This window comes from Carassius carassius, chromosome 46 (assembly GCF_963082965.1).
Source record: "Carassius carassius chromosome 46, fCarCar2.1, whole genome shotgun sequence".
NCBI classification, from domain to species: domain Eukaryota; kingdom Metazoa; phylum Chordata; class Actinopteri; order Cypriniformes; family Cyprinidae; genus Carassius; species Carassius carassius.
The window spans coordinates 69,096-95,172 of NC_081800.1; the positions used below are offsets into that span (position 1 = coordinate 69,096).

At 45.4% G+C, this 26,077-nt stretch overlaps 1 protein-coding gene, 1 long non-coding RNA gene, 4 other non-coding genes and 2 pseudogenes across 6 annotated transcripts; all 8 read right to left on the reverse strand.

Moving 5' to 3' along the window:
• Positions 1-90: 90 nt before the first annotated feature.
• LOC132129346 (uncharacterized) lies at positions 91-24,857 on the reverse strand. The gene is made up of 3 exons (XR_009428493.1): positions 24,692-24,857; positions 2,504-2,630; positions 91-329 (listed from the first exon to the last, which is right to left on the reverse strand). It is a non-coding gene; the product is annotated as an uncharacterized LOC132129346 (long non-coding RNA).
• Positions 5,250-5,414, reverse strand: LOC132129840 (U1 spliceosomal RNA). Its single transcript, XR_009428613.1, has one exon. It is a non-coding gene; the product is annotated as a U1 spliceosomal RNA (small nuclear RNA).
• Positions 5,755-5,930, reverse strand: LOC132129854 (U2 spliceosomal RNA; annotated as a pseudogene).
• On the reverse strand, positions 6,255-8,591 carry LOC132129581 (uncharacterized). Its single transcript, XM_059541213.1, has 2 exons — positions 8,472-8,591; positions 6,255-7,282 (listed from the first exon to the last, which is right to left on the reverse strand). Exon 2 carries the CDS (start codon positions 7,252-7,254, stop codon positions 6,310-6,312), a length of 945 nt encoding a protein of 314 aa, XP_059397196.1. The 5' UTR covers positions 7,255-7,282; positions 8,472-8,591; the 3' UTR covers positions 6,255-6,309.
• On the reverse strand, positions 11,809-11,972 carry LOC132129817 (U1 spliceosomal RNA). Its single transcript, XR_009428591.1, has one exon. It is a non-coding gene; the product is annotated as a U1 spliceosomal RNA (small nuclear RNA).
• On the reverse strand, positions 12,324-12,507 carry LOC132129852 (U2 spliceosomal RNA). The gene has a single exon (XR_009428618.1). It is a non-coding gene; the product is annotated as a U2 spliceosomal RNA (small nuclear RNA).
• Positions 18,528-18,691, reverse strand: LOC132129832 (U1 spliceosomal RNA). Its single transcript, XR_009428606.1, has one exon. It is a non-coding gene; the product is annotated as a U1 spliceosomal RNA (small nuclear RNA).
• LOC132129855 (U2 spliceosomal RNA) lies at positions 19,043-19,217 on the reverse strand (annotated as a pseudogene).
• Positions 24,858-26,077: the final 1,220 nt, after the last annotated feature.

The window sequence follows — 26,077 nt, forward strand, 5'->3', positions numbered from 1 at the left end:
AAAAATGTTTTATAAAACTGTACTCTTTAGGCAAGTTAAAAGACACTGGGGTTTTCAAATCTACTGGTAAAATTTTCAAAGTTCTTAGGTAAGACCCCATCCAAAAGCGCGCCATTGCAGCCGTCTTGTTTTCTTTGGATGAGGTCATGGCATAACTGATGTGCAGGGCGGTGAAGCGGCTGCCTAAAAACAGGTGGGGGTCTGGGAGGCCTTTTCCACCGTTCTCTGGCCTTTTCTTGACTGTCTCCCTCTTCAGGCGCTCCCACTTGGACCCCCACAGGAAGTAAAACACCGCCCTCTCCAGTTTCACCAGGAACCGCCGAGGGGGGCTAAAAACAGAACAGACAAGTAAAATCAGAGGTAAAATCACAGATTTAAAAATTAAAATTTTACCTTCAATCGTCAACTGTCTTAGTCCCCAAAACCCTAGTCTTTTCCTAACTTTCCCTAGAAAGTCAGTCCAGTTTTCCCGTCCTCCACCCTCTTTATCAAATTTAACACCTAAAATTTTAAAATCGTTGTCTTTAAAAACCAAATCAAGTCCTCCTGTGTCCACGTCCCCCCACGGCCCGAAGAGCTGGGCCTCAGACTTGTTTCTATTGAGTTTGGCGCCCGAGGCCCGACCGTACCAGTCAGTCAAGTCCAGTGCTCTTCGTATAGATAAAATGTCCGTGGTTAAAAGAGTAACATCGTCCATGTATAAGGCACAAGCTGCTGTCAGTCCACCCGTCCCAGGAACGTCCAGTCCTTTGATCCATTTATCCTTTCTCAAGATCTGTGCCAGTGGCTCGATACAAGCCACACACAGGAGAGGAGATAAAGGACATCCCTGACGGACACCACTGTGTATGTTCACAGTTTTGGAAAGATGCCCGATTACAAGGAATTTGCTGACTAGTCCCTTGTACAGCAGTCCCACCCAGGCTACAAACCTCTTTGGAAAACCCCTTTTTTGCAGTACCTGAAAAAGGTACTGGTGCGAGACTCGGTCAAATGCTTTTTCAAAGTCTAAATTTAGGACTACTAGCCGAATATTTCTGTCTCTCGCATAACAGATGGCGTCTCTGATCAGCACTAGGCTGTCTGTTATCTTTCTTCCGGGCACAGAACAAGCTTGATCCGGGTGAATCACGTCCTCTAAAGCCGTTGACATGCGTGTTGCTAAAATTTTGCTAAAAAGCTTATAATCAAAATTTAAAAGTGTTATGGGTCTCCAGTTTTTTAAGTCAGTCCGGTCACCTTTTTTGTGAAGTAAAGAAACTATCCCTATTCTAAAACTGTCTGGATGTCTGTCGAGGGTCTCAAACTCTTTAAAAACTGTCAAAAGCTCTTGTGCTAAAATGTCCCAAAATGTTAGATAAAACTCTAGGGGAAGTCCATCCACTCCTGGAAACTTCCCCTTCTTAAAACCTCCAAGAGCTTTTTGGATTTCTAAGATGTTAAAATCTTGGGTTAAAATCTCATTTTGACAGTCAACCCTTTCCTCAATAAAATTTAAAACTTCTTTTGCAGTGTCAAAGTGTACCTTTTTAAAACTATATAATGCCCCATAAAATTTTTCCACATCCTCTAAAATCTCTTTTGTTGTGTTAGCCTCCCTATCGCCTGTTTTAACCCTGGTTAACCCCCCACCCCTTGTTATTATTTTCTTAAAAAAATATCTGGTACACTTTTCGCCTTCTTCTATTTCTCTCTCTTTACTTCTTAAAAGGACCCCTTTACTTTCTACATTGGCTAAAACTGACATTTCTTTTTTTACTTCCTGAATTTCGTCGTTAAAATCAAAACCATTATTTAAAAGATTAAAATACCTTTGTAGTCTTTTCTGCAACCCCAACATGCGTTTCTTTTCCCTACTCTTCTTTTCTTTCCCTATCTTTCTAAAAAACTGTCAAGTCCGGTCCTTTACCATCTCCCACCACTGTGCACGTGTATCGTAAAAGTCTTGGAGGGTCTGCCATTGGCTGAACTGTTCCCTATATTCTAAAACTATATCCTTGTCTTCCAACAGGGAACAGTTCAGCTTCCACAGCCCTCCCCCTACCGTCACACCCATGGGCAGTGAAAGGGTGCAAGACAGCATCATGTGATCAGAGAAAAAGAGGGGGGTTAATGTAGCATCGGTCGGCGGGCAGTCCCTTGTAAAAACGTAGTCGATTCGAGAGGCTTTGGTACCATCACCACTGAACCAGGTGAAGCCCTCCTCTCTTTGATGCAACATTTTAAAACAGTCGACTAAATTAAAATCTCTGACTAAACCCTGCAATAAAACCGATGTTTTGTCCACTCTAAAATCCTCCCCTACCCTTTTCCTGTCTGTTTTGGATAAAACACAATTAAAATCCCCTGCTACCATTAGGGGGGCCCTACCTAGCATGTGGGGTTGCAAGTCTTCTAAAAGCTCATATCTTTCATTCTTTTCCGTAAAACCATATACATTAAGAACATTAAAATCCCTGTCTAAAAAGGTCAGATTTACTAAAAGTGCCCGACCTTGCCTCACCACAGTGCTGCCCTTCACCAAGATGTTAGGATTATTAATTAAAACCGCAACTCCATCATTTTTGTTAAAATTTGATCCGCTCCATATGGAGGCTCCTGCGGACCATAGCTCCTCCATTTTCTTGTACCTAGTTAAAAAGGGCAGAGAGCACTCTTGTAATAAAAACAAATCTGACTTAAAAGATTTTAAAAGGGACAAAATACTCTGTGCTCTAATGGTGGACCTCACACTTCTTACATTGATAGTAGAGATGGTGAGGGCCATGAGCAGTAGGGTTAAAAGGTATAAGACATTTAAAACAGAAGACAGTAAAAAGACTACAAAGATATGATTAAAATCATGTTATATCTTGTTGCATTTGCCTTTCCTTTTCCTCAGACGAGCTGGGATCAGGAGGGCAAATGCCTGTCGCTTCAGAGGCCACAGAGGGAACCTTTTGTGGCTCCTTTGGCGACGATGCTGTTAGCTTAATGTGCAAAAAGGAAACCTCATTGGGGGACTCTAGGGGCCACATGCACTCCAGATCTACCGAATCGGAACTATCGAGCTTATATGCTGCCCTAGATTTTTTCTCCTCCGTTACAATCAGAGGAGACCCCGCAGGTCTTTTTTGCACCTGAGCGTTAGGGAGTGAACACTCTGTCTCACTCCCGGTAGATTCCTGCACCCCATCCGAAACTGTTACTAGTGAGGAATTGGTTTTTTCCTCACTTTCCTCTTCTTCCATGACCATTTCCTGTTCCGTTGCCTCCGCCCCTGTGGCCACCCCACTTCCTCTTTCCTGCCCAATCCCTGAGGCCGACTGGGAATTTGAAATTCCCGCCAAAACCTCAGGGACCGCCTCCTCTTTCCTTTGTTCATTCGTTTGTTGCCCATGTGGGGCGGCCATTTTGAGCTTGTTGGCAAAACTTTTAGGGCAGTCTCTATAGAGATGGTTTGTTTCTCCACAAAGATTGCACCGTCTGCCATTGGTACAATCATCAAAACTGTGACCAATTTCTCTACACTTCCCACATACTAACTCTTGGCATGCTTCAGCGAGATGACCAAACCTGCAACACTTCCTGCAGAGTTTGGGCATTCCTTGATAATGTATGTAGCCTCTGTTCTCTCCGAGCACAATCATGGAAGGCAGATGTTTCAGGCCCTGGTAGCCCCCAGCGTCTTCCCATTGTTTAATGGGAATTCGCCAGGAGCATGTCCAAATGCCATCTTCATCTAACACTTTGACAGGCTGGCCTCGAACAGTGCAAAATCTACCCAACCAAACACAAATATCATCTCCAGTCACTGTTTCATTGAACATCCTGACAATCACAGTTTTAAGTGTGTTATTCGAAACTTTCTCGACAGTGAACATGGAGAACTGGGCTTTAACTGAATCAAACCTTTGCCAAAAGTCATTAAGCAGGGAAGCAGTTTTAAAACTGACATCAAATCCTTTGTTCAAGGGCAGAGACATCAAACAATTCAGGTCGTCAGATCTAAAAGCTAAGGTCTTTTGGATCAGCTTCCTGGAAAAGTCCATACGGGACATTCCAAGGAGCTTCCCCTCAACCTGCCTGAATAAAAAACGCACGCTGTGGTGCCTCCGCACGCCGGCACGGGCAGCCGACATGGTGGAGGCACCAACAGCCTAAAAACTTAAAACAACAATAAATACAATAATAAATAACCAAATAAATAATTAAAAGACCTTACCTTAAAACTTGTTGGAGCCCGAAGCAGCAGAGTTCAATGTACCTTTTGAAGTTGTGTGACTCAAGATATAAAAAGATCTCGAGTCAGGAAACCTCCAAGAGGCGATCGCAGTCTCAACTGTCCGACAAGATACATGATCTTAGCCAAAAGGCCGAGAAGCGATGCCGCTAAGACGCAGCGGGGAGGAAGTCGGACACGGCGATGCCCATCTCGGCTTTGGTAAGTCTGGGGGACCTAAAAACGCTGGGGGATGGTAGTACCCTCCCCTGTCTGCAACGTCACCGGGCCTCGTCACACTCGGCCTGACGCTGGCACTGCAGCGACGGAAAGTATGGCATCGCTCGTAACTCCCAAACGGTTCGTCGCAGAGCCACGTGCCTTATATCATGGGAATCCTTGGCTCGAGCCAAAACAGACGCAGGTCTCAGATTGGCTCGTTGCTCTACGGAATTTTCGGGTATTTGGGATTTTGTCGAAAACCTTCTTTTGCAACCTAGCGCCAGGTATTTGGCCCAGTCCCACCCAAAGCAGCACAGAAAGCTTCTCTGGAGTCTGCCTGTCAATAATCATCCCAAAAAAGTGGAAATTTCCATTCACCTTGGCGAAGGGACCTCAAAACGTGCTAAGGTGGCGTGTCCGAGATGGCTCGAATGGCTATAACTCCAGGAAGGAATGAGATCCCTTCACCCAAATCGGCACACCTGTGCAGGGGATCAGTCAGAGGCCAGGTGAAAAAGGGCGCTGCAACAGGCCACTCGGTGGCGCTGTAAGCGACAACAAAATTAATACCAATTGAAAAAGGACAACCAAACAACATGGAGACAGCTACAGCTAGGCTGCAGTCAGTCCGATCGACTTTCAAAGTAAAGTCTGTGCTATATTCGAACTGAACCACCCACCAGGGTCCGATTTTTCAAGAGCGTAACTGACTTTGTTTCACAGGCGCACAACACATACCTCGCATGTGACAGAACTCCCCATTCTGAAACGCAAAAAAAAAAAAACCTGGAAAAAAACCTCTTCTGCTTTGTTTCACCAACAATTTCAGGGGAGAGCGCGAACGCAGTCCCCCACTACCATAAATTATGCAGCTCTAGATTCCCGCATTTGGGGAATTCGCAGGGGTCAGCATGGCCGGAGTGCAATGGGCAAGCCTCGCCCTGGGTGAACCGCCTTCTTGATCATGGTGTCTCCCCTGCCAGGTAAGTATGAAGTCCCAGGCGGTCAGCCAGAGGTATGATTTGCGTCTCTACCGTCCACACCAACGGTTAGCCCCCCTCCAGGAAAGGAAGGACGGGTGCCGCCTGGAAACTGCCAAGCTCATGGGCCGGTGCTTCCCAACGCCGGTTTTAGATGACTCTCTTTAACCAAACACACCTGATTCGATGCATCACCTCGTCTGTGAAAGACCTCAGGTGGGTGCATCGTTCGTGGAAGAGTCCAAGACCCCAGGAGGGCGCATCAGGAAAAAAGTTCGCAATACACCACAGCATGGCAGATCTCATTCCTTGTTCTGCTATTCGACACAATAAACGGCAATCCCCAAAAAGGGAAAGCACACCGTTCCTGGAGACACTGCAATACCAGGCCGATGCTTGGAGTGGACGGAGCAAGCCCCGGCTCCAGCTCCGTGATCAAAAAATCCATTTAATATGTAGTCCCCGGATGGGGGATGTATCAGATATTAAACTGATAAGAACAGATTTTTCTTTCGAAAAAGTTTGATTGTCACAATAATCTCTGGTTACATGCACACTATTTTTTTGTTAAAAAAAATAGTACATTGGTTGCTTTGGAGACTTTTTTTTTTTTTTTTCCAAAACAACTGTTAAACAAGTTGATACAAAAATAAAAACATTTTGTGTGGAGTGTTTGTTTGTGTTGTGTATCTGTAGTGTTAAAAATACAGTGTTATTAAAATCGAAAGACAGGTTTAAAATGTTTCTCTTCTGTTGTACAAAAACGGGTATGTCCTTTAAAAAAATAAGAGGTTAAACCATTAACTCAGTTCCTCAAAAACAGTCCCAGAGACTTGACCCTTCTGGCCCAGAGGAGATCCTCTTAAACCGTGGCGCCGCTGCCCCACTTCAGGTGTTTGGGGGCATCTACGGACAGCCAGGGCTCGTGGCTATGGGGACCTTTCCCGTGAAGCTCTGACCCTCCACATCCGAATGGCGACATGCGGTGTACTCCTGCAGCCTTGATTTAGCCAGCTGGATGGTGGCGTGGAGGGACCCCTGCATGCGCTTCCCTACCAGTAGGTTTCTGGAGGTCCATATGGCGTCTTTGATGCAGATGATGGTGAGCCATAGCTTAGGGGGTGTTTTTGCTGGCATTTCCTCTTGGCTCACCCCTCCTCTTCCCATTGGGTAGTCTAGGACCCCCCCTACTGGCAGGCACGGGAATTGCTGGGGGCCAGCTGTTGCCCACAGGTCCCTCACAGCGCTGCACTCCCAGAAGGCGTGCTTCACGGTCTCGGGTGCGCCACATCCGGGCCGTGGGCAGATGGGGTTCTTTGACATGCCTCGGGAGTGCATCACGGCCCTGACCGGGAGGATCTCATGGGCAGCCATCCAAGCCAAGTCTCGGTGTCGGTTGTGAAGAGCTGAGTGGGATACATTCCGCCAAACTTTTTGGGCTTCACCTAGAGTGAGCCCGCGCACTGGACACACTTGTTCCCATTCCTGCACAAGAGAGAGTATGGAGCGATGATTAGTTAAAACGGTCACACTTTCTTTTTCCAAATTGAATTTCTTTAAAAACTTCTTTATGTGGGTGTAAGCTGGGGGTTGGTCAAAGGCAACCGGCGTTGTCAAGTCAATCTGTAAAATGTTTTGAGTTCTTAAGTAGGACCCCATCCAAAACCGGGTCATGGCTGCTGTTTTGTCTTGTTTGGATGGGGTTCGGGCATGTTTTATATGTAGTGCAGTATAAAAAGCTCCTAAAAACAAGTAGGGGTCTGGCACTCCTTTTCCTCCATTTTGGGGTGCTTTCTTCATGGTTGCTCTTTTAAGTCTCTCCCACTTGGACCCCCACAAAAAATAAAACATTGCACGTTCCAGGGATGCAAGAAAGAGTCTGGGTGGAAATAAAACAGAACACAACAATAAAACCAGGGGTAAAACCACGGCTTTTATGATTAAAACCTTTCCTTCAAATGTCAAACGTCTCAGTCCCCAGAAACCTAGTTTTTTCCGCACTTTAACCAACACGTCATGCCAGTTTCCACTCCCTCCCCCGTCTCTGTCAAATTTTTATCTTTATACAGCAATCCCACCCAAGCTAAAAACCTCCTGGGAAACCCCATTTTTTCCAAAACTTGAAACAAGTAGTGGTGCGAGACTCGGTCAAATGCTTTTTCAAAGTCTAAATTTAAAACTATCAGCCGAATATTTCTGTCTCTCGCATAACAGATGGCGTCTCTTATCAGTAAGAGGCTGTCTGTGATCTTTCTCCCAGGGACAGCGCAGGCTTGATCCGGGTGGATCAGATCTGCTAAAACTGTTGACATTCGTGTTGTTAAAAGTTTACTAAAAAGTTTACAATCAAAGTTTAAAAGGGTTATAGGACGCCAGTTTTTTAGGTTGGTCTTGTCATCTTTTTTGTGTAGTAGGGTCATTATTCCTATCCTAAAACTGTCAGGGAGCTGGTCGATCTTTTCAAAGTCATTAAAAACCGCCAGTAAGTCTTGTCTTAAAATGTCCCAAAAGGTCAAATAAAATTCAAGAGGGAGTCCATCAACTCCAGGAGTTTTTCCTTTTTTGAATTTTTTAACACTTTTGTCTATCTCAGAAATGTTGAAGTCTTTTGTCAGACTGGTATTTTCTTTTACTGTTTTCTCTATGCTTGTTAAAATTTTACTTAAAATACTATTGTCACTTGCCTTTTCTTCATAGAGTTCTTCATAAAAGCTTTCTACTAATGATAAAATACCCTTTGTGTTGGTCACTGTTTCTCCTTCTTTATTTCTCAGTTTAAATATTGCTCTACCTCCGTCCATGACTTTCTTAAAAAAGTATCTTGTGCATTTTTTGCCTTCCTCTATTTCCCTTTCTTTGCTCCTGAAGATAACACCTCTACTTTTGACCTCTGCTAATTCTGACATTTCTTTCTTAACTTCCTTAATTTCTTTGTTAAAATCAAAACCCAGACTAAGAAGATAAAAGTAACGTTGTAGCCTCTTTTGCAGTCCCACCATTCGTCTTTTTTCCTTTAATTTTTTCTTTTTCCTTGCCCATCTAAAAAAGGTCTTGGTCTTTCCCTTTACCATCTCCCACCACTGTGCTCGTGAATCATAAAAGTCTTGTAAAGTCTGCCATTGGCTGTACTGCTCCCTGTAGTCTGTTGTGATCTCTATGTCTTTCAGCAGGGAGCAGTTTAACTTCCAAATCCCACCACCTTTCGTCACACCTGTGGGAAAAGAAAGGGTGCAAGAAAGCATAACGTGGTATAATGATATAATCTATACGGGAGGCTTTAGTGCCATCACCACTAAACCAGGTGAATCCTTTTTCCTCAGGATGCATGGTTCTAAAACAGTCAGTCAATTTAAAATCCTTTATAATGTTCTGTAGTAAAATTGACGTTTTATCCATTTTAAAATCCCCTCTCTCTCCTTTTCTATCATTTTTACTTAAGATGCAATTAAAATCCCCTGCTAAAATAAATGGGGTCTTGCCTAAAAGGTGGGACTGCACGTCTTCTAAAAGGTCGTTCCTTTCATTTTTATCTGTGAAGGCATACATATTTAAAATATTAAAATCATGTCCTAAAAAGGACAGATTTATTAAAAGAGCTCTCCCATCTCTCACCACTGTGCTACCCTTCACCAAGAGCTGAGGATTTTTAATTAAAATGGCTACTCCATCTGCTTTGTTAAAATTTGATCCACTCCACACAGATACATGAGGCCATTGTTCTTCCCATCTCCTATAATTGGACATAAAATGTAAAGTACATTCTTGTAAAAGCAGGATATCGCTATTTTGGGTTTGTAAAAAGGATAAAACCGTTTGAGCTCTCAACTGTGACCTCACACTTCTTACATTTAAGGTAGAGAGTGTGAGTGTCATGATAAAAACAGTTAAAAGGGATAAATACGACATTTTAGAAGACAAAAAATAACTAAAATTTCAATTAAAAAAGATATCTGTATCTTGTGAAACCAGCTTTTCCTTTTTTCCCTTTTTGGGGAATCCGGAGATTGAAGCTGTTTCCCCCCTGAGCTAGCTCTAGGGGTTGATGTTTGGAGTTCTATTGACAAAAAGGATATTTCGTTTGGGGAACTGAGTGGGAAAAGCCGGTTCAGATCCTCTGATGAGGAGGAATCTGATTGCCATCCCATTCGATCTCTTTTCTCATTTTTCTCCTCAATGGGAGATCGGGTAATCCTTTTTTTTCCCTCTCAGTATAACTCCTGGAAGATCATTACTTACCTCTATCTCTCGTTTCTCCTCCACTACCTTTTCCTGTTCTTGGTTGTCTTGTTCACTATCCCCATCCTTGCTCTGTTCATCTCACTCCGTTTCTTTCTCTATTAGGGATTGGTGGAGTTCCATCTCCTCCTTTTCATCTGCTCCAATAGTATGGTTTGGCCACAGGGTTTGGCGGGAGATTTGAATTTGGCCCCGCCTCCTCGTTAACTTGTTGCACTTGCTCCTCAACTGCCATTTTGTGTGACTTAACTTTGTTGGCAAACGATTTGGGGCAATCTCTGTAAAGATGAGACAGGTCTCCACAAAGATTACACCTTCTGCCATTTGGACATTCTTCAAAGGAATGTCCAATTTCTCTACACTTGTTACAAAACACTTTCTGGCATGCTTCGACAAGATGTCCAAACTCCCCACAACGCCGGCAGAGTTTGGGCATTCCCTGGTAATGGATGTAGCCCCTGTTTTCTCCCAGAACTATCATTTGTGGTAAATGCCTCAGACCTTGGAAGCCCTGGGTGTCTTCCCATTGCTTAATGGGGACCCTCCAGGAACAATTCCAAATGCCGTCTTCATCATAAACCTTCATAGCCTGGCCCCTTACAGTGCAAAATCTACCCAGCCATATACAAATATCTTCTCCATTCACAGTCTCATTGAACATTCTAACGATAACCATTTTTTGTGTGTTATCAGTTAGTTTCTCAACTTTAAACATGGAAAACTGGGTCTTGTGTGTGTCAAAGCACTGCCAGAAGTCATTTAACAGTGCTGCATTTTTAAAACTCACATCAAAGCCTTTATTAAAAGGCAGGGTTAGAATGCAATTTAAATCAGCAGGGTTAAAACCTAGAAGTTTTTGCATCATTTTCCTTGAAAAATCCAACCTAGACATTTCCATTAACTTACCATCTTTTTCTAAAAACAGGAATCGAGTGCTGTGGTGCCTCCGCATGCCGGCACGGGCAGCCGACATGTTGGAAGCACCCACAGCTAAAAGAGATTAAACAAACTAAAATATTACTACAACAATAAAAGAAAACTTAAAACAGAAATAACTTACCTTAAGACCAGTTTCTCAATAAAAAACTCCTCCTAAAAAAAACAAGCACAACACAATATGAAAGACAATAAATAATAAAAAAGTATGCTCAAAGCAATACAATATACCTCTCAGATGGTGTAGGACGTGCTATGGCAAAACACAACCTAAGTACCTCCAAGAGGCGATCGCTGTCTCTTCCTCCAAGCCAGACACTTGATCTTAGCCAAAAGGCCGAGAAGCGATGCCGCTAAGACGCAGCGGGGAGGAAGCGGGACACAGCGATGCCCATCTCGGCTTTGGTAAGTCTGGGGGACCTAAAAACGCTGGGGGATGGTAGTACCCTCCCCTGTCTGCAACGTCACCGGGCCTCGTCACGCTCGGCCTGACGCTGGCACTGCAGCGACGGAAAGTACGGCATCGCTCGAAACTCCCAAACGGTTCGTTGCAGAGCCACGTGCCTTATGTCATGGGAATCCTTGGCTCGAGCCGAACCAGACGCAGGTCTCAGATTGGCTCGTCGCTCTGACGGAATTTTCGGGTATTTGGGATTTTGTCGAAAACCTTCTTTTGCCACCAACGCCAGGTATTTGGCCCAGTCCCACCCAAAGCAGCACAGAAAGCTTCTCTGGAGTCTGTCTGTCAATAATCATCCCAAAAAAGTGGAAATTTCCATTCACCTTGGCGAGGGGACCTCAAAACGTGCTAAGGTGGCGTGTCCGAGATGGCTCGAATGGCTATAACTCTAGGAAGGAATGAGATCCCTTCACCTAAATCGGCACACCTGTGCAGGGGCTCAGTCAGAAGCAAGGTGAAAAAGGGCGCTGCGACAGGCCACTCGGTGGCGCTGTAAGCGACAACAAAATTAATACCAATTGAAAAAGCACAACCAAACAACATGGAGACAGCTACAGCTAGGCTGCAGTCAGTCCAATCGACTTTCAAAGTAAGGTCTGTGCTAAATTCGAACTGAACCACCCACCAGGGTCCGATTTTCAAGAGCGTAACTGACTTTGTTTCACAGGCGCACAACACATACCTCGCATGTGACAGAACTCCCCATTCTGAAACGCAAAAAAAAAAAAAAAAACCTGGAAAAAACCTCTTCTGCTTTGTTTCACCAACAATTTCAGGGGAGAGCGCGAACGCAGTCCCCCACTACCATAAATTATGCAGTCGAGATTCCCGCATTTGGGGAATTCGCAGGGGTCAGCATGGCCGAAGTGCAATGGGCAAGCCTCGCCCTGGGTGAACCGCCTTCTTGATCATGGTGTCTCCCCTGCCAGGTAAGTATGAAGGCCCAGGCGGTCAGCCAGAGGTACGATTTGCGTCTCTACCGTCCACACCAACGGTTAGCCCCCCTCCAGGAAAGGAAGGACGGGTGCCTTCCGTTACTGGCCTGGAAACTGCCAAGCTCATGGGCCGGTGCTTCCCAACGCCGGTTTAAGATGACTCTCTTTAACCAAACACACCTGATTCGATGCATCACCTCGTCTGTGAAAGACCTCAGGTGGGTGCATCGTTCGTGGAAGAGTCCAAGACCCCAGGAGGGCGCATCAGGAAAAAAGTTTGCAATACACCACAGCATGGCAGATCTCATTCCTTGTTCTGCTATTCGACACAATAAATGGCAATCCCCAAAAAGGGAAAGCACACCATTCCTGGAGACACTGCAATACCAGGCCGATGCTTGGAGTGGACGGAGCAAGCCCCGGCTCCAGCTCCGTGATCTAAAAATCCATTTAATATGTAGTCCCCGGATGGGGGACGTATCAGATATTAAACTGATAAGAACAGATTTTTTTTTTTTTTTATTAAACCAAAGCATTCATTCCATCAGAAAGTATAACCATCAATACAACACAATTCTTACTTTTCTCTTATACAATGTGGCTCTTCTTAGAAACAGGCTAAATAGACTGGTGTATAACTTAACCGCTACATTTTAAGAAACAGACAGAATAAACCTTTATTCATCAAAGCATTGTATATGTTCTTCAAAAGTGAAAATTCCATTACCCACAAAATAGACATTCCATGAAAAAAGAAAAATAAAACAGAAAAACAAACCCAAGCTAAATAATTGCCCTTTTGCTTACCCCACTCCGACTTTTGGCAACCCCCCCCCCACACTCTCTTCGTTTTTTCCTCCCCAAAACAGCATTTAAATGCTTTCACCTCAGTAACTATTTTACTCAACAGTCGCAAAAACACAGTCTCTGACGCCAAACGAGGTATTTGCTTTCTTAAACAATCAGTTCTCCATTCCCACAGTACATGTTTCCCTTCTGAAACCACCACCCAAATTACTATTCTTTCTTCCTTTACAAAGCCTTCCAACCCTTCCCCATAGAGTACTAGGTTCTTTGTGATTTTCGGTCCCCCCCAACTTTCCCACCACGTAGTCACTAACTTCCAGAATGTAACTGCCCCCGGACAGGACCAGAAGGTATGCTCTACAGTTTCGTCCTGGCCACAGCCAACTGGGCACTTTGGCGACCTCCCTGAGCCATGTCTGTATAGCCGCTCCCTCACAGGCAGCCGACCCAGGGCTGCCAACCAATTTAAATCTTTACAAAACCCAGTCAAATAAGTAGGCTGCAACATGGCCCAACCCACTCTATATGGCGGGACAACTTTCTCTGCCCCTGCCACTAGCTCGTCCCTCAATCTACTGTACAGTCGCCTATGCTGAAGGATCAAAGATTGCTCCAAACACCATGATTTCCCCACTATGAAATCTGCCACTCTCTGATAATAGGCCGGCCTATTTGTTGACCATGGCATTGTTGCCCTCCATGGTAATAGATCGCAATGGAAAAGCCAGCCAAAACTGGGCCAAAATCCTTGCATTATGTGCTGCCTCTTGTGTTGCTAATTGGGCAGAAGAGGAAAAAAAAAAGTGCATCCATTTTTAAGGGGATACAAGGAACTCCCCTCCCCCCCTCCTTCACATGGCAGTACATCTGTGTTCTCGCCACCATTTCAGTACCGTTATTCCAAAGAAAAGAAAAAACAGCTTCTCCAACTTCCTACCATACAAAAAAGGTACCGGAAAAATATAGGCCAGATAATTCAATCTTGGGAGTAGGTCTGCCCTCACTACTTCCAGGCAACCCCACATCAATAGCCCCCTTAAATTCCACCTAGCTATCTTTGTTTGCGCTGCTTTGAACCTAGCCACCCAGTTCTCCCGAGCGCTATTCTTTCTGAAAAACCTGGTCCCTAGGATCTTCAATCCCTCTGCACAAAAGTTATACCCACCTGGCACAACTGTACTTTCTGCCCTCTGGCCTGCAAACATTACAGAAGACTTACCCGCGTTTACACGCGCTCCTGAAGCCTCGCAAAAGCCTTTAATGATTTTGCATACTGTCTCAAAATCCAGATCTGAGGTTAGGAACAATGTCATATCGTCTTCATATGCAGACACCTTTGCACACGTACCCCTGCCTCCAGGTAAATGCATGCCTGTCAACGAATCAGCCACCCTCAAGGCTGCCATCAGGGGCTCTAGAGACAGAACATAAAGCAGAGGCGACAAAGGGCACCCCTATCGAACCCCACCCAACTGCTCCACCCTCCCTGAATAATATCCATTTATCCCTATCCTGCTTGAAACCCTACTATACAACAGCTTTACCTATGACCTGAAGACTGGGCCAAACCCCATACACACCAGGGTGGCCATTAAAAAAGCATGACTTACACTGTCGAAAGCTTTCTCCTGGTCCAGGCTCAAAATCACCAAAGGGAGCTGCCGCTGTTCCGCCCAGTACAGAATGTCTCTCACCAAAGCTAGGTTTAAAACGCCTGACCTACCAGGCACTCCGCAAGTTTGGTCTGGCTGCACTACCACCCCAATCACCTTCTTAAGCCGCTCTGTTATCACCTTGGCCAACACCTTGTAATCAGTTGTTAACAAGGTTATTGGCCTCCAGTTTGTTAACTCCTCCTTATGACCTTTCTTGTGTACCAATGTCACCAAACCCATTCTCATTGTCGATGGCAGCTCTCCTCTTTCTATACTTTCCTGATAGACACAGACTAGCTCGGGGCCTATCCAGGGCAAAACGGTCCTATAAAACTCCGCTGGGAGGCCGTCACACCCAGGGGCCGTGCCCCCTTTGAGTGAGGATATCGCAGAGCTTACTTCCTGCAGTGACAAGGGGCCTTCCAATACTTCCCTCTCCTCCTCTTCCAGAGTTTTCTCTAATGCATCCAAGTACTTGTCCCCAGAGCAACCTGTAGAACCTCTACAACTAAAAAGCTCCCTGTAAAAGCCCTCAACAACTCTAAACATCCCCTCTACAGTTGCTTCAATCCCTCCATCCTTCCTCAAACCCTCTATGAAACTCCGCTTTTGCCGGCTCCGCACGGTGGAGAAGAAAAACCTTGTTGGCCTTTCATCTAAAAGGCGCTTTTGTGCACCTGACCACAACAAAAATGACTTGGCTTCATTCCAGTAAAAATCCTTCATAACTCCCTGAATGTACCTGGCCCTAGCCCACCCATCCGTTGTTCCCAATGCACCCTCTCCATATAGCAATTGCAATTCCTCAGACCACCTACCTACTTTAGCCCGCCTGCACCTCGCCTTCTCTCTACCCCAACCATGACAGAAAAAGGCCACACGTTCTTTAAAACCTTCCCACCACGCGGCATGAGTCTCAAACAGACTCCGCAGATTTTTCCACCCAGCCACTAAATTATAGAGAGCTACACAGAAGGTTCTGTCCATTAGAAAGGAGGTGTTAAATCTCCACACACCCCTCCCTCTCTTCATGCCCCCGATCTCTGCCCACACCCCCACTAAACAGTGATCCGAGCACCACATTGGCATCTGTGTATAGTTGTGTAGCTTCACATGTGCCGGGAAGAATAAATAATCCAGCCTGGAAAACTCCTGCTTGCTACTTCGCCATGTATAGGTGGGCTCCTGACCTCCTGCTCCCCGGAAGGAGTCTTGCAAAGAAAACCCAGCAACCAAAAGTGCCAATTCTTTACCCAAATCATTATCAAGGGACATATTAAAATCCCCTCCCATAATTAGCAATCTATTTGTAAACAAGACTGGTGCAAAATTATCTAAAAAACCCTTCCTATCCCCCAACTTACTTGGTACATACACATTAACAAACCGAAAAGCCACCCCCCTCCACCTGGCATCCACCACTACCACTCTTCCCGGAATCACCACATTAGCAGACTCAATTATGAATTCCCAGGAATAAAATAAAATGCCCACCCCATCCGATCTTACATTCCCTACTCCCCAACAGGAAGGCCCCACCTCCCACCCCGCAGAAAAAACAGATACATCTTCTTTTCCTTGTAAATGACATTCTTGTAAAAAACAAACATCAAAAGGCAACATCTTTAAAGAAAGATAAATTGAAGTCCTCCTCTGTAACATTTTAAGTACCCTTGCATTTAATGTTGCCACCCTTAAACAAACCATAAAAAAACAAAAGAAACCTTGAGTCACCCTTCCAAAATTCACATACTCCCCTTACCCAAACTCTTCTTCCCTCTACCTTTCCCAACTGATACTTCCATCCATTCCTCCCCTTCTCCCCTCCCCCCTTACTCTTCATCTCCTTTGCCCCCTTCCCCCATACTCTTACTCAGAATTGATTTAACCTTTCTCAAGACACCTTCGTTTTCCTTTTTCCCCTTTGCCCCTTCATCCTCTAAACACCTCCCCTCGATATCCATCTCACCTCCCTCTTCCCAGACTTGTCTGGTTCCCCGCTCTTGAGTCTGGAATTTGCTGCATTTCCGCTCTCTTTCTCCAGCCCCATCCTCAAAAGGCCTCCGTCGCCTTATACCTTGACCCATGTCAACGTTCAGCACATCTTCTTGCTGCTGGCCCCCGCTGATTGATGTCTCTGCTACCTCCTGCTCTGTATCCTCATAGATCCCACAAAGTACCTCTGCCACGTCTATTTCAGACCACACTTGCGATGGTGCCATCTGATGTGCCTCTTCCTCACCTCCTCTTTGTTCTGGCCCATCTCCTATTTCATCTGCTTGCTCCCTCAAGACTTTTCTGTGATTTAAACCTGAGGGCCCCGCCTTCTGGCCATCTCCTTCCTCTGATACATTCATCAGCAGACTTTCAAAATCTGTTTGCAAGTCCGGTGCTTCTTTAAAGAGGCTGGCATAAGATCTCTGCCTCCTAGGGCACACTCTGTACAGATGATCTTTTCCCCCACATAGGCTGCAGGTCTTTGGCTCTGGACAGTCTGTGGCCACGTGCTCCATCGATCCACAAAAACGGCACCGCTGGCCAGCACAATCTGCCTTTACATGTCCACGAGCACCACACCTTCTACAATACATTGGCTGACCCGGATAGTGAAGAAATCTTCTGTTTGATCCTATGAAAAAGGATCCTGGAGGGTGGACAAGGCCTCCTGGCAATGCTGGATCTGCCCGCAGTTTCACCAAATATCTCCGTTTACCTGTCCAGATGCCAAACCGATCTTTCAGGTGCTCTCCCCCTTTCACTGTCTCGCAGTATCTGGCCAGAAAGGTTAAAACATCTCCATCCTCCACAAAAGGGTTATAAAGGTGAATTATCAAGGGCAAAAAGTCTGTGCAAAGGCTGGATGCAGCTGGAGGCCCTTCAAACGCTGATGATCTTTCTTCTTTTCCCAAGCCTCAAAAAACGCAGCACAATCTCTTATTTGAAAAAAGGTTAAATCCATAAATCCAGAAGATGAAAAATATTGTAAACAAAAAACCAAAGAAGCTGGAACTCCAAAAATTTCCCTTAACAGTTCAGTCACCACGAAGTCACGTCCAAATCTCTTTTTCACCTCTGCGTCCGAATCCGCTTTGACTTGTAGCCTGACAGTGTTCTTCAGCCGCACCACCATGGTCGGCAAAGGTGTATCCTCTCTCGTTGCATCCATTTGGGTCGATCACACTTGATCTTAGCCAAAAGGCCGAGAAGCGATGCCGCTGAGACGCAGCGGGGAGGAAGCCGGACACGGCGATGCCCATCTCGGCTTTGGTAAGTCTGGGGGACCTAAAAACGCTGGGGGATGGTAGTACCCTCCCCTGTCTGCAACGTCACCGGGCCTCGTCACGCTCGGCCTGAGGCTGGCACTGCAGCGACGGAATGTACGGCATCGCTCGTAACTCCCAAACGGTTCGTCGCAGAGCCACATGCCTTATGTCATGGGAATCCTTGGCTCGAGCCGAACCAGACGCAGGTCTCAGATTGGCTCGTCGCTCAGACGGAATTTTCGGGTATTTGGGATTTTGTCGAAAACCTTCTTTTGCAACCTAGCGCCAGGTATTTGGCCCAATCCCACCCAAAGCAGCACAGAAAGCTTCTCTGGAGTCTGCCTGTCAATAATCATCCCAAAAAAGTGGAAATTTCCATTTACCTTGGCGAGGGGACCTCAAAACGTGCTAAGGTGGCGTGTCCGAGATGGCTCGAATGGCTATAACTCCAGGAAGGAATGAGATCCCTTCACCCAAATCGGCACACCTGTGCAGGGGCTCAGTCAGAAGCAAGGTGAAAAAGGGCGCTGCGACAGGCCACTGAGTGGCGCTGTAAGCGACAACAAAATTAATACCAATTGAAAAAGGACAACCAAACAACATGGAGACAGCTACAGCTAGGCTGCAGTCAGTCCAATCGACTTTCAAAGTAAGGTCTGTGCTATATTCGAACTGAACCACCCTCCAGGGTCCGATTTTTCAAGAGCGTAACTGACTTTGTTTCACAGGCGCACAACACATACCTCGCATGTGACAGAACTCCCCATTCTGAAACGCAAAAAAAAAAAAAAACCTGGAAAAAACCTCTTCTGCTTTGTTTCACCAACAATTTCAGGGGAGAGCGCGAACGCAGTCCCCCACTACCATAAATTATGCAGTCGAGATTCCCGCATTTGGGGAATTCGCAGGGGTCAGCATGGCCGGAGTGCAATGGGCAAGCCTCGCCCTGGGTGAACCGCCTTCTTGATCATGGTGTCTCCACTGCCAGGTAAATATGAAGGCCCAGGCGGTCAGCCAGAGGTACGATTTGCGTCTCTACCGTCCACACCAACGGTTAGCCCCCCTCCAGGAAAGGAAGGACGGGTGCCTTCCGTTACTAAACTGGAAACTGCCAAGCTCATGGGCCGGTGCTTCCCAACGCCGGTTTTAGATGACTCTCTTTAACCAAACACACCTGATTCGATGCATCACCTCGTCTGTGAAAGACCTCAGGTGGGTGCATCGTTCGTGGAAGAGTCCAAGACCCCAGGAGGGCGCATCAGGAAAAAAGTTCGCAATACACCACAGCATGGCAGATCTCATTCCTTGTTCTGCTATTCGACACAATAAACGGCAATCCCCAAAAATGGAAAGCACACCGTTCCTGGAGACACAGCAATACCAGGCCGATGCTTGGAGTGGACGGAGCAAGCCCCGGCTCCAGCTCCGTGATCTAAAAATCCATTTAATATGTAGTCCCCGGATGGGGGACGTATCAGATATTAAACTGATAAGAACAGATTTTTTCTTTCGAAAAAGTTTTATTGTCACCATTTTCATATTTGCATTTTTTACTTTTTCACACACATTTCTTTGTTTTCAATCACAAAGATTATTATTGTTATTATTTAAACATGCCAGAATACATATAATAAATACACAGTTTTAAAATCAAATTACAATATTGTTAAAAAAAAAAACATTATATGTAACATTGTTTTAAAATATTCCATGTTTATGTTGTCTTATAAAAGGTGTTAAACGTTATAAAAGTAAAAAAACACAAGTTAAAATAGTACACAAGCATCTTTTTTGTTCAATAAAACACCATTACATTTGATAAACTATAAAATTTATAGCCTTTAAAAGTCATCTGCTGTGCAAAACCGGGGGTGAGTCCTTATCAAGTTATCCTTCACCCCACTCTCCAGAACAGGCATGTGAGATGCTGCTTCATGGGCTCAGCGGAGATCCCCTCTCCTCCGGCCCGCTGGCCCGCTGTTCCCGTAGCCAGAGTGGTAAGGGTGCATCTACGGGCAGCCAGGGTCGGTGCCTGCCGGGACCCTCTTCATGCGACCCCGCCCCCCCCGTCCGAATATCGTCGTCCGGTACCCCTGCAGCATTGATGTTACCTTTAGCTCGCATGCATGGAGGGTTACCGTAACGCGTTTCCCCACCAGCAGGTTTCGGGTGGCCCAGATGGCATCCTTGATGACGTTGAGGGTGAGCCAGAGCGAGGTGAATTCCTGTGCTGTCATGTCCTTCAAGCCCCGGCCCACCCCAAGGATGGCGAGCTGGTACCCGAACTGGGCCCCACCTGCTGGTAGGCACGGGAAATACAAGGGGCCGGTCTTGGCCCACAGGTCCCGCGCAGCGCCGCACTCCCAGAGTAGGTGGTGGACGGTCTCCGGGGAATTGCAGCCGGACCGAGGGCAGATGGGGTTTTTGGCCATGCCTCTGGAGTGCATAACCGCCCTGACCGGGAGGATCTCATGAGCCACCATTCATGATAAATACTTGTGCCTGTTCTGGAGAGCGGGGTGAGCAGCATTCCTCCAAACTTGTTTGGCCTCACCTAGTGTGAGGCCTGGAACTGGACTCACCGGTTCCCGGTCCTGCACAACAGAAATGAGAGACTTGTGTTTAGTTAAAATGGTGACATCTTCACTCTCTAAAAGATATTTCTTTAAAAAAATGTTTATAAAACTGTACTCTTTAGGCAAGTTAAAAGACATTGGGGTTTTCAAGTCTACTGGTAAAATTTTCAATGTTCTTAGGTAAGACCCCATCCAAAATCGCACCATTGCAGCCGTCTTGTTTTCTTTGGATGGGGTCATGGCATAACTAATGTGCAGGGCGGTGAAGCGGCTGCCTAAAAACAGGTGGGGGTCTGGGAGGCCTTTTCCACCGTTCTCTGGCCTTTTCTTGAAAGTCTCCCTCTTCAGGCGCTCCCACTTGGACCCCCACAGGAAATAAAACACCGCCCTCTCCAGTCTCACCAGGAACCGCCGAGGGGGGCTAAAAACAGAACAGACAAGTAAAATCAGAGGTAAAATCACAGATTTAAAAATTAAAATTTTACCTTCAATTGTCAACTGTCTTAGTCCCCAAAACCCCAGTCTTTTCCTAGCTTTCCCTAGCAAGTCAGTCCAGTTGTCTCGTCCACCTCCGTCTTTATCAAATTTAACGCCTAAAATCTTAAAATCATTGTCTTTAAAAACCAAACCAAGTCCTCCTGTGTCCACGTCTCCCCACGGCCCGAAGAGCTGGGCCTCGGACTTGTTTCTATTGAGTTTGGCGCCCGAGGCCCGACCGTACCAGTCAGTCAAGTCCAGTGCTCTTCGTATGGATAAAACGTCCGTGGCTAAAAGAGTTACGTCGTCCATGTATAAAGCACAGGTCGCCGTCAGTCCACCCGTCCCAGGAACGTCCAGTCCTTTGATCCATTTGTCCCTTCTCAAGATCTGTGCCAGTGGCTCGATGCAAGCCACATACAGAAGAGGAGATAAAGGACATCCCTGACGGACACCACTGTGTATGTTCACAGCTTTGGAAAGATGCCCATTTATTAGAATTTTGCTGACTATTCCCTTGTACAGCAGTCCCACCCAGGCTATAAACCTCTCTGGAAACCCCATTTTCTCCAGTACCTGGAAAAGGTACTGGTGCGAGACTCGATCAAATGCTTTTTCAAAATCTAAATTTAGGATTACTAGCCGAATATTTCTGTCTCTCGCGTAACAGATGGCGTCTCTAATCAGCACTAGGTTGTCTGTTATCTTTCTTCCGGGCACAGCACAAGCTTGATCCGGGTGGATCACGTCCTCTAAAACAGTCGACATGCGTGTCGCTAAAATCTTACTAAAAAGTTTACCATCGAAATTTAAAAACGTGATTGGTGTCCAATTTTTTAAGTCAGTCCTGTCCCCTTTTTTGTACAGTAAAGACACTATCCCTATCCTAAAACTGTCGGGTAGTCTGTCAAGAGTCTCAAAGTTGTTAAAAACAGGCAATAATTCATGTGCTAAAATATCCCAAAAAGTAAGATAAAACTCTAGGGGAAGTCCATCTGCTCCTGTGGACTTGCCCTTTTTAAAACCTTTAAGAGCTTTATGTAATTCTAAAATAGTAAAATCTTGGGATAAAAACTTATTTTGGCCATTAACATTCTTGACTAAAAAATGTAAAACTTCCCTTGCCGTATCGTCGTGTACATCTTTTTTACAATACAAATCCTCATAATATCCCTCTACATTTTTTAAAATCTCTTCTGTTGTGTTTGCATCCCTCCCTCCTACCTTAACCCTGGTTATTGCCCCTCCCCTTGTTATTTTCTTTTTAAAAAAGTAACTTGTACACTTTTCACCTTCCTCTATTTCTCTTTCTTTGCTTCTTAAGATAACACCTTTACTTTGGATACGAGATAAAACTGACATTTCTTTTTTTACATCTGTTATTTCTTGGCTAAAATCAAAACCATTATTTAAAAGATTAAAATATCTTTGTAATCTTTTTTGCAACCCCATCATGCATCTCTTTTCCCTATTCTTTTTATCTTTCCCTACCTTCCTAAAAAACTGTCTTGTCCGGTCCTTTACCATTTCCCACCACTGTGCACGTGTCTCATAAAAGTCTTGGAGGGTCTGCCATTGGCTGAACTGTTCCCTATATTCTCTAACCACTTCTTCATCCACTAATAGGGAACAGTTCAGCTTCCACATCCCTCCTCCTACCGTCACACCCGGGGAAAGTGAAAGGGTGCAAGACAGCATCATGTGATCAGAAAAAAAGAGAGGGGTCAATGTTGCATCGGTTGGCGGGCAGTCCCTTGTAAAAACATAGTCAATTCGAGAGGCTCTGGCACCATCACCACTGAACCAGGTGAAGCCCTCCTCTCTTTGATGCAGTTGTTTAAAACAGTCAACTAACTTAAAATCCTTGACTAAATTTTGTAATAAAACCGATGTCTTATCGACCTTAAAATCTTCTCCTACTCTCTTCCTATCTGTTTTTGATAAAACACAGTTAAAATCCCCTGCTACTATTAGGGGAGCCCTGCCTAACATGTGGGGCTGCAGGTCTTCTAAAAGCTCATACCTGTCATTTTTTTCTGTAAAACCATACACGTTAAGAACCTTAAAATCTCTCCCTAAAAAAGTCAAGTTTGCTAAAAGAGCCCGCCCTTCCCTCACCACAGTGCTATCCTTCACCGTGATGTTTGAATTTTTTATTAAAATAGCGACACCATCATTCTTGTTGAAGTTGGAGCCACTCCATATTGAGGGCCCCATGGTCCACATCTCCTCCAACTTCCTGTGGTTACTTAAAAAGGGCAGAGCACACTCTTGCAGTAAAAACAAATCTGACTTAAAAGACTTTAAAAGGGATAAAATGCTCTGTGCTCGCAAGGTGGACCTCACACTTCTTACATTTATGGTAGAGATAGTGAGGGCCATGAGCAGTATGGTTAAAACAGTATGAGACATTTAAACAGAAGACTAAAAGACTACAAAAATATGCTTAAAATCATGTTTTATCTTGTTTCACCTGCCCTTCCTTTCTCCCAGATGAACTGGGGCCCGGAGAGCAGGTGCTCGACACATCGGGTGCTACAGAGTAACTCCCTATGCGACGATGTTCTTAGCTTGATGTGCAAAAAGGAAACCTCATTTGGGGATTCTAGGGGCCACATGCGTTCTTAATCTTCCAAATCGGAACTATCAAGCCGCTGTGCTGCCCTAGCTTTTTTCTCCTCTGTTTCCACCAGAGGAGATCCCGCAGGTCTTTTTTGCACTTGAGCATTTGGGAGTGAACACTCAAATTCACTCCCACTGGATTCCTGCACCAAATCTGACACCGTTTCTAGGGAAGAGCTTGTTTCTTCCTCGCTGACTTCTCCTTCCGTGACTTTTTCCAGTTCAATATCTGACTCCGCCCCTGTGGCCGCCCCACTTCCTCCTTCCTGCCCAATCCCTGAGGCCGGCTGGGGATTTGAAATTCCCGCCAAAACCTCAGGGACCGCCTCCTCTTTCCTTTGTTCATTCGTTTGTTGCCCATGTGTGGGCGGCCATTTTGAGCTTGTTGGCAAAACTTTTAGGGCAGTCTCTGTAGAGATGGTTTGTTTCTCCACAAAGATTACACCGTCTGCCATTGGTACAATCATCAAAACTGTGACCAATTTCTCTACACTCCCCACATACTAACTCTTGACATGCTTCAGCGAGATGACCAAACCTGCAACACTTCCTGCAGAGTTTGGGCACTCCTTGATAATGTATGTTGCCTCTGTTCTCTCCGAGCACAATCATGGAAGGCAGATGTTTCAGGCCCTGGTAGCCCCCAGCGTCTTCCCATTGTTTAATGGGAATTCGCCAGGAGCATGTCCAAATGCCATCTTCATATTGATAATGTATGTAGCCTCTGTTCTCTCCGAGCACAATCATGGAAGGCAGATGTTTCAGGCCCTGGTAGCCCCCAGCGTCTTCCCATTGTTTAATGGGAATTCGCCAGGAGCATGTCCAAATGCCATCTTCATCTAACACTTTGACAGGCTGGCCTCGAACAGTGCAAAATCTACCCAACCAAACACAAATATCATCTCCAGTCACTGTTTCATTGAACATCCTGACAATCACAGTTTTAAGTGTGTTATCCAAAAGTTTCTCGACAGTGAACATGGAGAACTGGGCTTTAACTGAATCAAACCTTTGCCAAAAGTCATTAAGCAGGGAAGCGGTTTTAAAACTGACATCAAATCCTTTGTTCAAGGGCAGAGTCATCAAACAATTCAGGTCGTCAGATCTAAAAGCTAAGGTCTTTGGATCAGCTTCCTGGAAAAGTCCATACGGGACATTCCAAGGAGCTTCCCCTCAACCTGCCTGAATAAAAAATACATGCTGTGGTGCCTCCGCATGCCGGCACGGGCAGCCGACATAATGGAGGCACCAACAGCCTAAAAACTTAAAACAACAATAAATACAACAATAAATAACCAAATAAATAATTAAAAGACCTTACCTTAAAACTTGTTGGAGCCCGAAGCAGCAGAGTTCAATGTACCTCTCGAAGTTGTGTGACTCAAGATATAAAAAGATCTCGAGTCAGGAAACCTCCAAGAGGCGATCGCAGTCTCAACCGTCCGACAAGATACGTGATCTTAGCCAAAAGGCCGAGAAGCGATCTGATAAGAACAGTTTTTTTTTTTTTTTTATTAACACTCATACAAATTTACAAATTAATCACTTGTAACAAAGAAATACATATTTTCTGAACATACATGTCCCAAGCCTACAGAACTCAAAAATCATTCCGAACTCAAAAATCATTTCATAAAGTAAAGATACAACACATTACAATCAGAACCTCATAACCAGTACTAAATTTTTAACACCAAAGACTTTATCCCACCCCTACCCGAGGGAGACCCCCCCATACAGCCCTCATCCCCTCCTCCCCATGAACGACCTTATACCCATTTACCTCTTTCACCAAACTAGCCAAACGTGTTGAAAATAACTTTTGAGGTTCTAAACCAGGCAACTGCTTCCTCAGGCACCTTAGTCGCCAGACCCATAAGATACGCTTCCCTTCTGAGATAGTAACCCATACTACTCTTCTCTGATCATTCTCTATATTTCCCAACCCTACTCCATACAACACTAAGTCCCGGGTAATCAGTGGTCCTCCCCACTCTCTCCACCACCCACTGACTGCTTTTCCATAAAGCCACTGCTCCTGGACATGACCACAAGGCGTGCTCAATTGTCTCTTCTTCCCCGCAACCCACTGGGCACAAAGGAGATCTGCCCTGACCATGCCTATATAAACGCTCCCGTACTGGGAGCCTCCCTAATGCTGCCAACCAGTTCACATCCTTACACCTCCCTACCAAATAATCTGGTTGCAAGGACAACCAGTTCATTTCAATTGGAGGCCCTGCCTCTCTAGCTTCCTTAACAGAGCTCTCCTTCAACCTATCATACAGCTTCCTATGATTTAACAACAGTGACTCTTCCAAGCACCAAGGATTCCCTTTAACGATGTCTGCCGCCACTTTATAATGTTCAGGCCTATACAGTGACCAAGGTACCCTATTACTCCACCCTGTTAAATGCCTCAAAGGCCAGCCCAACCAAAAGTGAGCCAGCACATGTGCTTTATGCTCTAGAGCCTGTACCACTAGGTGAGCTGCAAAAGCAATAAACAAAGCCGTAACCTTCCAAGGGAGGCATGGCACCCCTCTGCCTCCCTCACCCAGAGGACGAAACATCTGCGCTCTTGATACTAACTCAGTCCTCCCTCTCCAAATAAAAGAAAAAATAAACTTCTCCATTCTCCTCCCCTGCCAAAAAGGTATGGGAAAAACATAAGCCAGATAATTAATAGTGGGCAACACATCTGCCT

Excerpts from the sequence above, each read along its gene's own strand:
- LOC132129581 (XM_059541213.1), bottom strand. The coding sequence starts at position 7,254 with ATGTTTTATTTTTTGTGGGGGTCCAAGTGGGAGAGACTTAAAAGAGCA.